Raw genomic sequence first — 14,027 nt, 5'->3', positions numbered from 1 at the left:
CCCGCCCTCCATTGCCCAGACCCTTGCTTCCGCCTAGCATTTCTTTGCCTACCTGATTTCCAGGTCCATTGTGTTTCTTGCCGTTGTGTGCAGGGAAACAATGTTTGTGGGACTAAAAAAAAACTTCAATCAATCAATTCCAACTTCGGGGGGGGGAGGGGCGAGAGACCTCATGAAGTTGGAATTGATTGATTGAAGTTTTTTTTTAGTCCCACAAACTTTGTTTCCCTGCCCAAAATGGCAAGAAATGATGGAAAAATGAGACAGAGGGGAAATCAGATAGGCAAAGAAATGCTTGGGGGAAGCGAGGGCCTGGGCAATGATGGGGGGGGGGAGCAGGCTCCATGGCGTGGCACTGAAATGGAGAAAAGGGCAACAGAGCAGCCACCATAAGGGGAAAAAGCCACTTTTTTTCTTTCCTTGCTGCTTGTCTTTCCCTTGTGCTGGCAGCTCCCTTCCACATTTCCCTTTGGATTGCAGCAACCAGGCAGGATCCTTTTTGATAGTACAGAGGAGGGGGAAACAGAGTAGCCAGCAGGAGGAAAGAAGCCACTTTTTCTCCTTGCCTGCACTTGTCTTTCCCTCGTGCCGGCAGCTTCCTCATTTCCGGTTTGTGCGTTGGACTCCTTTTTGCCCTTTTGAGTCTTCAGAGAAGCCTCCGGAGGGCGAAAAACAGACAACAATCAGCTGGCCAGCGCACACATGCGTGCTGGGGCTAACAGGGCAACGCCTCGCGTGCCGTCAGAAATGGCTCCGCGTGGCACCTGTGGCATAAGTTCCCCATCATGGGGTTAATGTATAACTACAGTTAGTTCTTGAGTTATAACTGTTAGTTTAGCAATCGCTCCAAGTTATGATGGTGCTGAAAAAAGTGACTTACGATTTGTCCTTGCACTTACGACCTCTGCAGCATTTTCATAATTATGAGATTGTGATTCAGCCAGCATGTAGTTACAACAATTAGAAGCACCCCAGGGGCACATGATTTGCAACCTTCCTAACCAATTTCTAGTGAGCAAACTCAATGGGGGAACCTGTATTTGCTTAATGCCCACATAATTAACAATGAACATTGAAAAAAAGGTCATAAAATCAGGTGTGATCATGTGATAATTTATTTAAGGACTGGATAATTTGGCAAGAGAAGTTCCAGTCCTAAGTCGAGAACTACCTGTGGTAGCGAAGCAAATCTCTTATTTGCATTACAATAGCTAACATGATTTACGGTAAGTACATTGGATTGGTTCTCATAAAAAAATGGAACATCAGCCATGCTAATGAGAAATATTGGGAGAGAAAGAGGGTAAACTGAAGTCCTCATGGGTTCTAGGAAAATTTCAATGAGGAATTATTTTTTAAAACATGAAAATGGTTAGGGAAATGCTACAGTACTGTAATGGTGAACCTATGGCATGTGTGCCACAGGTGCACACAAAGCCCTCTCAGTGGGCACGTGAAGTGTGTCCCCAGCTCAGCTCCACCATGCATGCCACTCGCTGGCCAGCTGATTTTTGGGTCTCTGCTGCATATGCAGGAGATGCACACGTGTGTGTGGGGGCAGAGGGGGGCAGGGGGGCAGAGCCCCCTTACCTCATTTTTTGATCCCAGGAGGCTTCAGGGAGGCCTGCTAGGCTCAAAATGGGGCAAGGGTCATGTGCGCATGCATAGGGGAGGCAGGCGGGATGCAGTGCATCACGCACACACGCGCATGCAAGGAGAAAAAGGTTATCTATCACTGCTACAGTAGAACTATGAAAAATATAGAAGGTAAATAAGTAGGTCACAAGGATTCAGGAGAAAACCATTAGTAATAAAAGCAGAGAATAAGATTTTCCTAAACTCTTTCCTGACGATTGATGGGAGGCAATTTAAATGCTTTATTTGAATGTTTTCTTTATAGCATTTAGAACAGGATTGCATCTTCTTAACTTTGTTTCTTAAAAGTTATCTTTTCTGGACTCCCTTCCAATTTTAAAAATTACAGAGGAAGAGCCCAAAAGAGCTTTTGTTTGTATGAGTTACATTTATCAATATTCACCATATTAAAAATTAAAATTGATGCATTCAAGAAAATATTTTATTCATTCATGTTAAAATAACATTAAATCCATTAGAAATTAACATAAATACAATATTTTTCATGAAAAACTATTTTTAACAAATGAAAAATAGTATGTCGTAATATATGAGAGTTGTAAACTTTCTGAGAGATTCTAATTTTCCCTGTACTCCTGTTTGTTTGTTTGTTTTTTGTTTGCTTTACTGAGGTTCAGCAGTGTATCATTTAATTGTTTTTGCAATCTCCTGAAGTGAATGATGTTACCCACAGCTCCCAAATGGCCAAATAAACTGTGGGTGAAACTCTTATACCTTAGGTCTGTGATGGTAAATCTGTGGCATGCGGAGCCATTTGTTAGGGCATGTGAGGCATTGCCTTGTCAGCTCCAGCATGCATGTGCGCGCTGGCCAGCTGACTTCAGCCTTCATTTTCAGCCATCCCTGAAGTCTCTGAAGGGTGAAAAACAACCCAACATGCAAACTGGAAGTTTGGGAACAGATTTCTGGTTTGCTCGTTGGGTTGTTTTTCTCCCTCCGGAGGCTTCAGGGAAGTCTCCTGAAGCCTCGGGGGAGGGGGGGCTTTTTCACCCTCCCCAGGCTCCTAGAAAGCCTCTGGAGTCTGGGGAGGGCGAAAAACGGGTCCATCGTGCACCGAGGGTGGGAGTCATATGCACATGCACAGGGGGATTGTGCACATGCAATTATGGGTGTAGGCATGCCCATGCACGACCCCCCTGCACTCCCCTTGCTTTTGGCACGCGATGGCAAAAAGGTTATCTATCACTGCCTTAGACGATTGCAAAAAACCTAAAACAGTATGCTACTAGACTTCTTTTTTCTCCAAAAAACATGGGGAAAAGCAGAAAGCTTATGGAGAAAAATAGTAATTAAAAAAGAATTTTCTCTTTAGTTTTGAACTTGCAATCTTCTATTTACAAGGCAAGTGTGTTAATCATTATTCTATTAGAGCATTCATAGTAAACACAGTTTTAAGAGGAATTAGAGATCCTGAAATAAAATATGATAATAGGTTTTATATTGCTTCAAAATGGCTGAATGATTTTAGAGGTCACTCACTGGCACTTATAGAGAAATGGCCTAAAAACAGAAATCATTATAGAATGATTCTAATTTTCACAACTTTATTACAATAGGACAACAAACAGCCTAAAGTCATTCACACCATCTCAATCTTACTCTTCTTAATGTAAAATGATGGTTTATATTCTTCTCCTAAGAGGTTTAAATATGATTAAAGATTTAACCTGCACTGGCAATAAAAGATTAGTGCTAATCAGATTTTCTTATAAATAGTGTTTATTAACTATCTTAAAATTACGATGGAAATCTGGTTTATTTAATTATAAGACTATTTACTAAATTACAGATTTAAACAACATAATAAAATAACTTATCAATACCATTTTTTAAAAGGAGCAATGAAAGCAAATTAATTAAGAATTCTATACTGAAAATATATTCAGTGTATTTTAGAAGCAAATGTATCCCATAATCTGGAAGCAACAATTGAAAAGTATTTCTCCCTTAATCCTCATCAGGAAGTATTTTGTCAAAAAGAGAAATCAGAAGATGGCACCAATAAAGTTTGCAGAAATGGAGCAACATTCTTAGGCAATTGGGAGGATGTAATTATTGAGACACTGCAGTCTAACAGGATTTAAAGGATAAAATCAGAAACTTCATCATAGAAACAAACTGGGAATGAGTCAGACTGAGATCAAATTCATACAATATGGTCTGTCTTGCAAGTGCAAATAAGATTCTCACAGTGACACTCCAGGCTAACTGATGTTTCTACAAGCAGGTCCACACAGTGTACCGTACAATAATGCAGCCTGAAAATTATAAAAGGATGAATGATTATAGCACTGATTTTTCCCCAGGAAAAGAATACAAGAAAATTTTAGTCAGAGTTTTTAAAATTATGATTATGGTTTGCAGAGAAGGAAAATGAGAAATTAAAATTAGTAGAGAGAAATTCACAGTCTGATCATTATGATTTAATTATGGTTAGATATAAAGACTATTATGTCTATGCATAACTTCAACCTGAACTAGATACAACTTGGGTTGAATTTTTTTTTTCATAAATAAAATATATGCCAATCTTAACTTTCAAAATAAAGAAAACCACCTGAATTCCAGAGAGCTATTTCAGGTATTAGAGAATTCAAACACTCTCTTTTGCTCAGATTGGACAATTTTTCACAGAGTAACTATCATAGATACCATGAACAATTAAAAGACCCTTTGCATTTTATCAAATAATGTATTTTGTCCCAGTGATCACAGAAAATTGTATGGATCATCAAATCTGCAAATGTAGTATTTAACAGTGTTGGAAACATGCGGAAGAGGCCTTCATCCTGCAGAGAATAGATGATGGCTAAATTGTTTAATTATATAAATGCTTTAAATACATATGTACATACATAAACTTACATATATTGTTATAAATTTAGGCTATAAATGTATCTTTTTAGCTTTAAAATTAGAGAATTGTAGTTTATTTAACAATTCAAAATATTGCCAGAACTGCCTATGTTATGAATTAAACTTTCTGAAGATTTCTGTATATATTTTCACTGCTCTATAAACAAAGAAGGATAAATGTTTCTCTCTTTTTAACACAAAAGCTCAATTATTAAATATAAAACCACAGCTTCCATCTTACCTTGTAAAACATGTCTCCCTCCTCCATCAATTTGCTCAACAGGATGACCATGATGTCTGGTTTGGAAGTGGCCATTGCCCATGTTGCTGGACCTGTAGTGTACAGGATGCATGATGGGTAAAAAACTCATACAATGCAAAAGGTGGCAGTGGAGGAAAGCTAAAATGAGAAAACATCCTGGGCAGATAATTTCTGATGGAGAGAACAACTTGTTACAGTCAATTCAAGAAGCAACTTTGTCCCAGCAAAAAAGTTGGGTTTGTAAATATAAGTGAATAAAATATATACTTTACAATATTATAATTAAATTAATTTTAGAACAAGTCATAAATACTTGAGTCATTTTTGAAGAGAGAGTATTCACTTAGTGGCATTACCAAGAAAACATTATAGAAAAATGAGTAAGAACAAGTAATAATAAATATAATTAAAATTAATATCCATATCATTGTACATAAATTAACTGATGTGCAATGCAAAATCTGATACAGATATATGTGAAATTTTCTGTGTCAATATTTGTGTCACCATGTGAAAATCTTATAAAACTTCAGTGTTTCTGAAAAAAAATTGATTCAAACTAAATTCTTATCTGTAAAAGTGCATTCTCCTGATGCAGTTAAAAAATCCAGTTTTGCACTTCAAAAACAAAAACAACAAACAAACAAATAATTTTAGAATGAGTTTTTCCCTCAGTAAATTATCAGCTTCTGAAGTTTTTGTAATAGAAAAGCATTTCAGAAGACTCAATGAAAACAAATTTGCAGTGTTTTACATTTTTTGCAGCATTTTAAGTGAATTTAGTCTTGCATTCAAGTTATTCTCTGCAGCAGTAAGAAAAAATTATTTGAAGGTAAGAAAAATTAAAAGTGGAGAATGGAACATAGGCAGGCAAAACTGTAGAAGAGAAAAGGCAGAGCTGTTCGACCACCAAGTTTGATGATGACAGCAGTGAAATATACCTCTTGGACGACTTGGTAGTGTCTGACAGCCTTTGGGGGATGTGGTGGTGGTGGTGGGGAAGATAGGAGGAAAACACAAAGTTGTGGGAGAGGGAGAAAAAATGGATGAAGGTGAATTTTAAAAAAAGGAAAAAGCAGCAGTGAGAGGCAGGCAGCAAAGCAGCAGCAAATTTTGTGATGCAAGAATTAAGAGACAAAGGCATATGCAGATAATGCTCAAATCTAGAAATATCTACAGAGTAGGGTAGGCAGCATACCAGCATAACACAGCTGTTTTGATTTTCATTTTTAGACAATGACCTTTCTTTAGTTTGTAAGAGCTAAATAATGAATTCACTACTGCATTCATCACATATGGAAATGCTAAGCATCTGCATATTGAAACTGGCTATGTCTATATCACAGGAATATACTGTGTTTTCATATTCAAGAAAGGTATGAAAGATAGGTTATTCCCTTTGTCTCCTTCCTACCTATCTTGGCTCCTTTCTTCAAGAGAGTAACTACAACAGAAGTATTGCGGCAGCCCACTGCCCTGTCGAGGGGGCGCATCCCACTGTAATCCACATGCTCAATCATGGCACCATGATCCACCAGAAACTGAACCTATAAATAAACAAACAACTGCGTCAGCATCATCCAGAAACAATCAATGTTGTTATGTGATGAAGCTGAGATTTCAGATTCATAGAATGCTGGTTATGTTCTTTAAAGCCTTACATGATATAAGGCCAGATTTTGCTTATATGGTAGTTGTTTATTGGTAGTTGTTTATTGGTAGTTGTTTCTGCCCATCCTACCCGATCCATTAGGATGGATGTGATCCTGGTCTTATCAGTAAAACATTAATGCCTTGCAGAATCCAAAAAACATCCCTTCTTTGTAATGGTGCCTGCCTGGTGAAACACTTTCCCTAGATATTCAGGTGGCCCTGATCTTTTTGACTTTCTGGAAACTGAAAAACCTGGCTTTTCCCAGACAGACGGCTAGACTGTTAGTGGTGCATCACATAGAGGTCACTGTATGTATGGTTGAGGATAAACTGTGAGGTTCCTTGGCTTTTGTATTTGTTAGATTTCTTTGTATATATGTTGTTTTTATCATTTGTAAGCTATATTTGTAAATATAGGTTTAACTATATCACTAAGATTGATGTCTCTTTTGATATCAATTGGAGGAATATGACAAGCCAGACCAGTTTGTCAGACTGACCAACCTGTTGCACAAAAATCCCAAATGGTGCAGAAAGTTGGAGTTTACAACATACTTGAAGTATTGTAGGAGTCATCAAGGCTTATTGCTGACAACGTAACTTCATGCGGTTCCTGTTCTTTAGCCCTCCAATCCAATGTTGAAGTTAACATTTAAAGGGCATATAAACTGTTCAATACTGACCATTTATGTGGTGTGAGAAGACAGTTAGTAACCCAATTAACTCTACATATTAAATTAAATATGAAAAATTGACAAAGGTGTCATAGGTTTCAATTCCCCTTTACATTTTATAAGATGTAGCTGAAATATGGATTACATAGTCGATTTTTCCTGTGCTACGAACTATGGAATGAAGAGTGGGGCTAGTTTCAGTTTATTCTACTGCAAACTGAGATTATTTGAGGGAAAGTGGAGAGGTACCAATATTATGGCAGTGTCTGTATGTCACATGAATCAGTGCCTGTGATAAAGAAATGAAATGAATTATTATATTATAGAATAATAAACAAACAAAAAATAAAAATAATCATAACTTACCACCTCTGCATCTCCATAAAAAGCTGCTAAATCCAATGGAGTACGACCATTTTTGTCAGCATGATCTGTAGCAGCTCCACTCTCTACCAAAGTTCGCACTACTGAAAGATGGCCTTTTAGGCAAGCCCAGCTAAGAGCAGTTAATCCTTCTTTGTCCATTAAGGAAATTGAGGAGCCTGGAGGAAAAAAAGCAAAACTGCTTAAGTCCTTGCACAAGGTAAAATGATTTACACCTCATTCTTGTAGCAATCTTTCAAAAAGGTTTGGACTTATTTAAGAATGTATGTATCTCTTTTAAAAGAAATACTGCTTATATTAGCTTGATAGATACTGTAGAGAAAAAATGTTACCAAATAGCTTGCTGGAGTAGCTTGTAGAGTATTTTATGGTCAGAAAATGGCTTCGCAACTTTTTCACTATATGTTGGAACAAAATTCCTTAAGAATGAGACAAAGTTATCTGTTGATTAGTTCTCCTATCTAATCTTAAATTCTCCAGAAGCATCTCAGTTAAATCATTCTTTCATTAAAACAAAAAACAAAATGGCCTAGTGGGTAAAAGAGAAGAATAACAAAACATAGAACTAAGAGATAAAAAATGAGATCTAAAACGTATGGCCACACAAATTATAATTTCCTTCCCTCTGGGTAACAGTGTCAACTGGGCAACTCAGGAATAGGGAAGCCTTTAGAAGCCAAAGTTGCATAACACATTATGGTTCACTAGTCCTTCCCTGTATCCCAAATCTTGCCAGCTGTTCTTTCCAACATATATCATCTTGTTCCCCACAAGAAAAATGTTGATGTATGTATAATTGAGTATTTGCTTAGCCTACTTAGATTAATTGAGTAATTGCTTAGCCTACTTAGATTACCAGGGCAGAGGCAGAAATCTGAGATCCAGTTCATCTATTGACTTACTTGTTGCCCAAAAGAATCTCTGCCCAGGTTGCTTAATTGGTCACCCAGTGTGTGTTGAAAAGCTTCTCTTGCTGGCAATGATGACTTCAAGCTTCATGCTTTAGAGAGTTGGTTGGGAAAAGCTAAATATTTTATGGCCAACTGAATTATATTGGTTTGTTCCAGGAAACTCCAGGCAAGTTACAGTTAAATGATTATACCTAGACCCTATCAGTGCCTTGGAGTTAATGTATTATCATCTAGATATGGACAACATTATAACTAGCCCTGTGTCATGATTATATAATTTCCCAATCCTGGTAATAATAGTTTATTCAATTTATATGGCTACTTAATAGAAATAACTCAAGGCTGATAAGATTGACTGCTGTTCATGATCTTTGTGGGGTAAACTGACAGATTACAAAGGTTGATTTCAGGTGCCTTATGAATTCAGATCAAGTCTGGAAAATGCCTGGTGAGAATCTCAGTGATTTCACAGTATACATAACAACAGGAGGTTATGAGAAATTGTTTTTGAGTGCCTTCCCTCTGTATACCAATTTGAATGGCTGCCTTGCTTATTGTAGATTTTGGACAGATGAAACAAAACAACAACAACTGGAATGCTGGTTTGGAAATACGAGAAGTGAAAATGGGAAAAATTCAAATCTGAGCTTACATCATGGCAATAAAACAGATTTAGCACATTTATTGCATCAATGAAATGCATTCAATGGTCTTGTTTAAGCTAGAAAGCATCCTCTCTGAGCAGAGATCATGTGTAGTTTCTGTTGGAATAATTCTTTGCTGATAAAAATAAATCAAATTCACCAATCTTTTGACTCCATGTAATGGCTGGAACAGCATTGTGCTATATTACCTGGAATTCAGTTTTGCCTATGGAGTCCAAGGAAGCAGGGTTGTCTCTGGCATTCTTTGGTTACTTGTGGCTTATTATTGTGTACCTTCTATATCATGTGAACTGCCATATAGAACACGCCTCCCCTGAGATCTGGAAATCTGCTGGGGCTTCTGGAAGATTTTGAAGGCTTTTTTTCTCAAGGGATATGATGTCAGTATCATCTTGTATTTTTCTTTCGTTTTTATTCTGTTAGCAGTTCTGTGAGGTGCTTTTGCTATTTTTAAATTTGTTAATATCTTACAGCTATTTGATAGGGTGGCTTTTTTTTGGGGGGGGGGGAAAGCTGCCCACAGTTACCTGATTAAGATGGGCACCATGTAGATTAGAGAGAAACATAGATGGATAGAGAGATCTTTATCCCACAGAAGATTAATACAATAATGAAGAGTGTTTTTACATTCTTTCTTATAAAATCTAAGACTGGACAGTCACAGTGGCTCCCCTCTCTTAATACAAACTATTACTGATAATCTAATCTCCTCGATAACAAAATTCAGCAGAGGGTGAGCTATATTTGGAGTAGTATGTGATCACAAAAATAAAAATAACAGTAGTTTCTACATAGATGCAATGGGTAGATGGGTGGTTTGTGAAATACATAAGTATGTGTTGAAAATTAAAATAAATTGTTGAAAAGTTGTTTTTAAAAATATCCGAAATATTTCCAAAACATAAAACCATTGATTGAAAATAAGGCAGTTCCCAAATGCAATGAAAATGTTTTGACCTTGAAATAAACTCTTCTGGCCTCAGTCGATCATATCTCTATTCTTCTGCATATGAACGATATGGTACAGAATCAAAGAATGAACAAAATTATTTATAAAAATGGGAAGACCTGTATTCTGGAAGATTTGGTCTTAATCTTACAATTTTTCAACACTAACCTTGTCCCAATAAGAACTCCACAGTGCCCAAATGCCCCTCTGAAGCTGCCATCATTAGAGGAGTCCGACCTTGTTTATCTGCCATATTAACATCTGCACCATGAGTGAGCAAGAGATCCACAATCTGAAAACACATAAAGAATACACTGGGTACAAACTATCTACATAAATATTATGTTAGAAGTACCATGGATTTTTCTGCTAAAAATCACAATCTTTTGATGGCTGTTGGCTGTAATTAACTTTTTTCTGGAAGGGGTGGAGGAACCCACAGGGAGGGCAATGGTAACAAAAAAACCACAAACAAACTATGGGATATATCCCATCGCATTCTTGCATACCTTATGTGTCTGTGACTCAAAAATACATTAAATGCTTCTTAACTGAAACACAGAAAGACTAAACAATTCAAACTAAATTTCAAGATGCCAGTTACTAGGGGCCACCAGAATCTACAGCTAAGAGTCTGAGCTTCTCCCTAATTGTAGAAGGGTGTATTCTAAGTAGTTCAAGAATTTAGCAGAAGAGTCATTTTTTGTGGGGGCTCTTCCTAATGGATGAGCTCAGAGGTTTGTAAAATGTTTAAATGCTTTTGTAATTATTGTGGTTTATTGCTGATTAGCGATTCCTCTGATAGATCTTCACGTTTAATTTATGTATCTTTTCATTGGCTGAATTCTCTTACATCCCCTTCCCCAATTCTTCTTCACTGAAATTCCTTTGTTTAGATTTATGACTCTTTTACATTTCAGAAGATAGCTTATCATACTGATTAACTTTCTATGTTGACTTTGGCAGGTTTTTTCCTGCTTAACACCGTATCATCTTTGTTTTATTAATATTTAGAATTGCAACTTTTAATTACAAGGTCAATCACTAAAAGAACAGTTATTTTACCAATACAGTAAAGATTACTTTTTTTGTTTTTGATTCTCTTTCTATATAAAAAATTAAAGTGAAACTTACCTTGATTATAAATACAAACCTAATTGTTTTTAAATCATATGTATTCCTAATAATGTTATTAATTTTGATTTACTTGCCTCTGAATATTATTATTTTGTTTATTTATTTAAATATATTTTGCTTCAACCATGTACCCTACTTTCAAGTAGATAACTTTTTCTAATATTGTTTCTTCAACCACATGAGGAAACTTCAACATAGCAATAGCAATAGCAGTAGATTTATATACCGCTTCATAGGGCTTTCAGCCCTCTCTAAGCGGTTTACAGAGAGTCAGCATATTGCCCCCAACAATCTGGGTCCTCATTTTACCCACCTCGGAAGGATGGAAGGCTGAGTCAACCCTGAGCCGGTGAGATTTGAACCGCTGAACTGCTGATCTAGCAGTAGCCTGCAGTGCTGCATTTAACCACTGCGCCACCTTGGCTCTTATAAACATAAGGATTTATGAAAATATATTTACGCTTCTTGTTTCTTTCAGGTTTTCTTAGTATTTCATAAACTTATTGGTCTTGTTTTAACTTATCACAGAACTAATGTTTTTATTTCTAAAGTGAACTATTTAAAAAGAGTTAAGTTAACATAGTAAAGACTTAATAGTATCACTCTTTTTTGAGAAATTTTAAATGAATATTGTTTTAATGTATTTTTTCCGAATGTACATTTAAAATTTATTAATTTGGTAATATATTGTACATTTCTGGCCCTTACTATTTTGTATGCTTTGATTTAATATACATTTGTCAATTTGTTTTATTATTTTTTCAACTATAAAAGAGTTCCAACATAGAGGATATTTTGAATGCAATCAAATGTAATATTATCTGTGAATTAATTGTTTGATATTTGTTAAAAATAATATTGAGTTTGTTTATGGTTATTTTTCTTCTCATACAGTAGTAGTTGGGTATTATATATTTTGTTTTAAATATCACTGAATTTTATGTTGCTTTAATATTGCCTACTTTTAACCTTTTAATTTTTGTTTTAATTTAATATTTAGAAATTCTGGGCATAGAATAAAGTATTATTTTTCCAAAATGAGTAGGAATAAGGAAGAATCAAAGATGGAGGAAATACTGTTTGATTCCTCTGTACTTTTCTTTCATTGCAAATAATTTTTGCTTCTACAGCACAATTGTGTACTTTTTACATAAGAGAAATAGCGACCATCAATCAGTTACTATTAAATTCTGCAAGCACTCAGACTGCACATCAAATTAATACATGTGATTTACATTATCTGGAGCAGCGGTTCCCATCATTTGTGGTTTGGTTGCCTAGCTGGGGGAGAAAGAGAAATCGGGCCATGTGTCAGGCCGGTTTTCATGCACGCACAACTCAACTTGCACAGGTTGAGCTGCGTGCATGTACACACCGGCTCACTGCTTGCACAAGTTGAGTTGTGCGCAGCCCACCACTCGCATGGCCCGGTTGCGAATAGGCCACGGCTTGGTAGTAGACCACATCCCAGAGGTTGGGGACACCTGATCTAGAGGTCCTCCAGGATAAAATGTGCCAGAGTGGATGTGAGGGCTTTGACTGAATATATGAAATATCAAATCCAGATTCTGGTAAACACAGTGACTTCACCTTCCAAATATATCATATCTGTACTTACAGCCCATGAAAAGCAAAATGTAGGATTAAGAAAATTCTTTACTGAAAAAGCATCCCCAGAAGGTCCCAAATAAATGGTTTAATAAGAAAAAGAAAAAGCATCCCCAGAAGGTCCCAAATAAATGGTTTAATAAGAAAAAGAATAGATGTGTGTTTAGCACTGAACCATCCAAAAAATGATAATTACATTACCATACTTCATTTAGACAAGAATACAACAAAACTATCAGGTGTTAAGAAGTCTCACTGTTTGTCCTCTCTCTGGTAAACAAAGAATTAGCCTTTCTCTGGCACCCAGTCACAGGAACATTACAGGAATGTAGGTTCTCCTTGGACATTCCTATACCTGCCTATATGTGGAAGGAATATTACAGCCAATTATTCCCTGACCCAAATTGTACTGGATTAGAGGAAGCCCAAAATGATTTACCACTCCTGGAGAAGATCTTCTACTCACCTTTGTTGTTTAAATGTCACATTGATTGGTGGGATTTCTTACTTGTAGGTTTATTTACTCATATAAATAATTCCTGCCAAATTCCAGCTGGTTGGGAATTCTCTATTGTAGTCATCATTTATAAAAAGGGTGATAGGGTTGGTCCTTCAAATTATAGACCAATGAATCTAACTGATATCATAGCCAATATTTTTTATATAAGTTTGAGGCTGGTAATTGAAAAGAACTAGCTACTCAAAGAGCAAATTAGATTTGGGTCTGGTCACTCCATTATTGATAACAATTTCATTTTATGTCATCTAGTAGAAAAATATACAGGAAATGAACTATTTACTTTCACAGACTTCATCACAATATTTGATTTAATAAACAAGGACTTGCTTTGGAAAAAATGTATAGACCTAAACATAGACTCCAGCCTCCTCTCTTTAATCAAGGCTTTATACTGAAACTTATGCCTAATGCTATATACAGGATCAACAGTTTATCAATTTATTAATAGAAAGTTAGTTTATTTTTATAGTTTATTAACAGAAAATTTGTACCAATAAAGAACTCACATAAGGTTGTATACTTTTTGTTTAATCTTTATGTTAATATTTCAAAGTCCCTTCATTCAACCAATATGTATGTGCCTTAAGATATGTAAACATCCTGCTTTATGCAGATGATATGGTATTTATATCTTATATCCAGGTAGGGATGAGAATACAATAAGTGCAAAACTAACCAACCAGTTTTCTGGAAGAGGTGGACTAGGTGTAATTAGGGCCCAGGAAATGTATACAACAAGTCAAATTCTATTT

General features: G+C 36.1%; 1 protein-coding gene across 5 annotated transcripts in view; it reads right to left on the bottom strand.

Moving 5' to 3' along the window:
* The window catches only part of TANC2 (tetratricopeptide repeat, ankyrin repeat and coiled-coil containing 2), a 325,867-nt gene that overhangs the window by 13,230 nt on the left and 298,610 nt on the right, over positions 1-14,027 (bottom strand). For all 5 annotated transcript variants that reach the window (XM_014062481.2, XM_087713296.1, XM_087713297.1 and 2 more), the window contains 4 exons: positions 10,179-10,302; positions 7,468-7,643; positions 6,189-6,321; positions 4,754-4,845 (listed from right to left, as the gene is read on the bottom strand). In XM_014062481.2, the coding sequence (XP_013917956.2) occupies positions 4,754-4,845; positions 6,189-6,321; positions 7,468-7,643; positions 10,179-10,302 (525 nt within the window). The remainder of the gene's footprint in view (positions 1-4,753; positions 4,846-6,188; positions 6,322-7,467; positions 7,644-10,178; positions 10,303-14,027) is intronic.

Source organism: Thamnophis sirtalis, unplaced genomic scaffold (genome assembly GCF_051295495.1).
Source record: "Thamnophis sirtalis isolate CommonGarterSnake01/CBP01778 unplaced genomic scaffold, rThaSir2_p1.2 scaffold_4, whole genome shotgun sequence".
In the NCBI taxonomy this organism is placed as follows: domain Eukaryota; kingdom Metazoa; phylum Chordata; class Lepidosauria; order Squamata; family Natricidae; genus Thamnophis; species Thamnophis sirtalis.
Note: the sequence above shows the minus strand (reverse complement) of the source record. Positions and strands in the feature narration are given on the sequence as shown.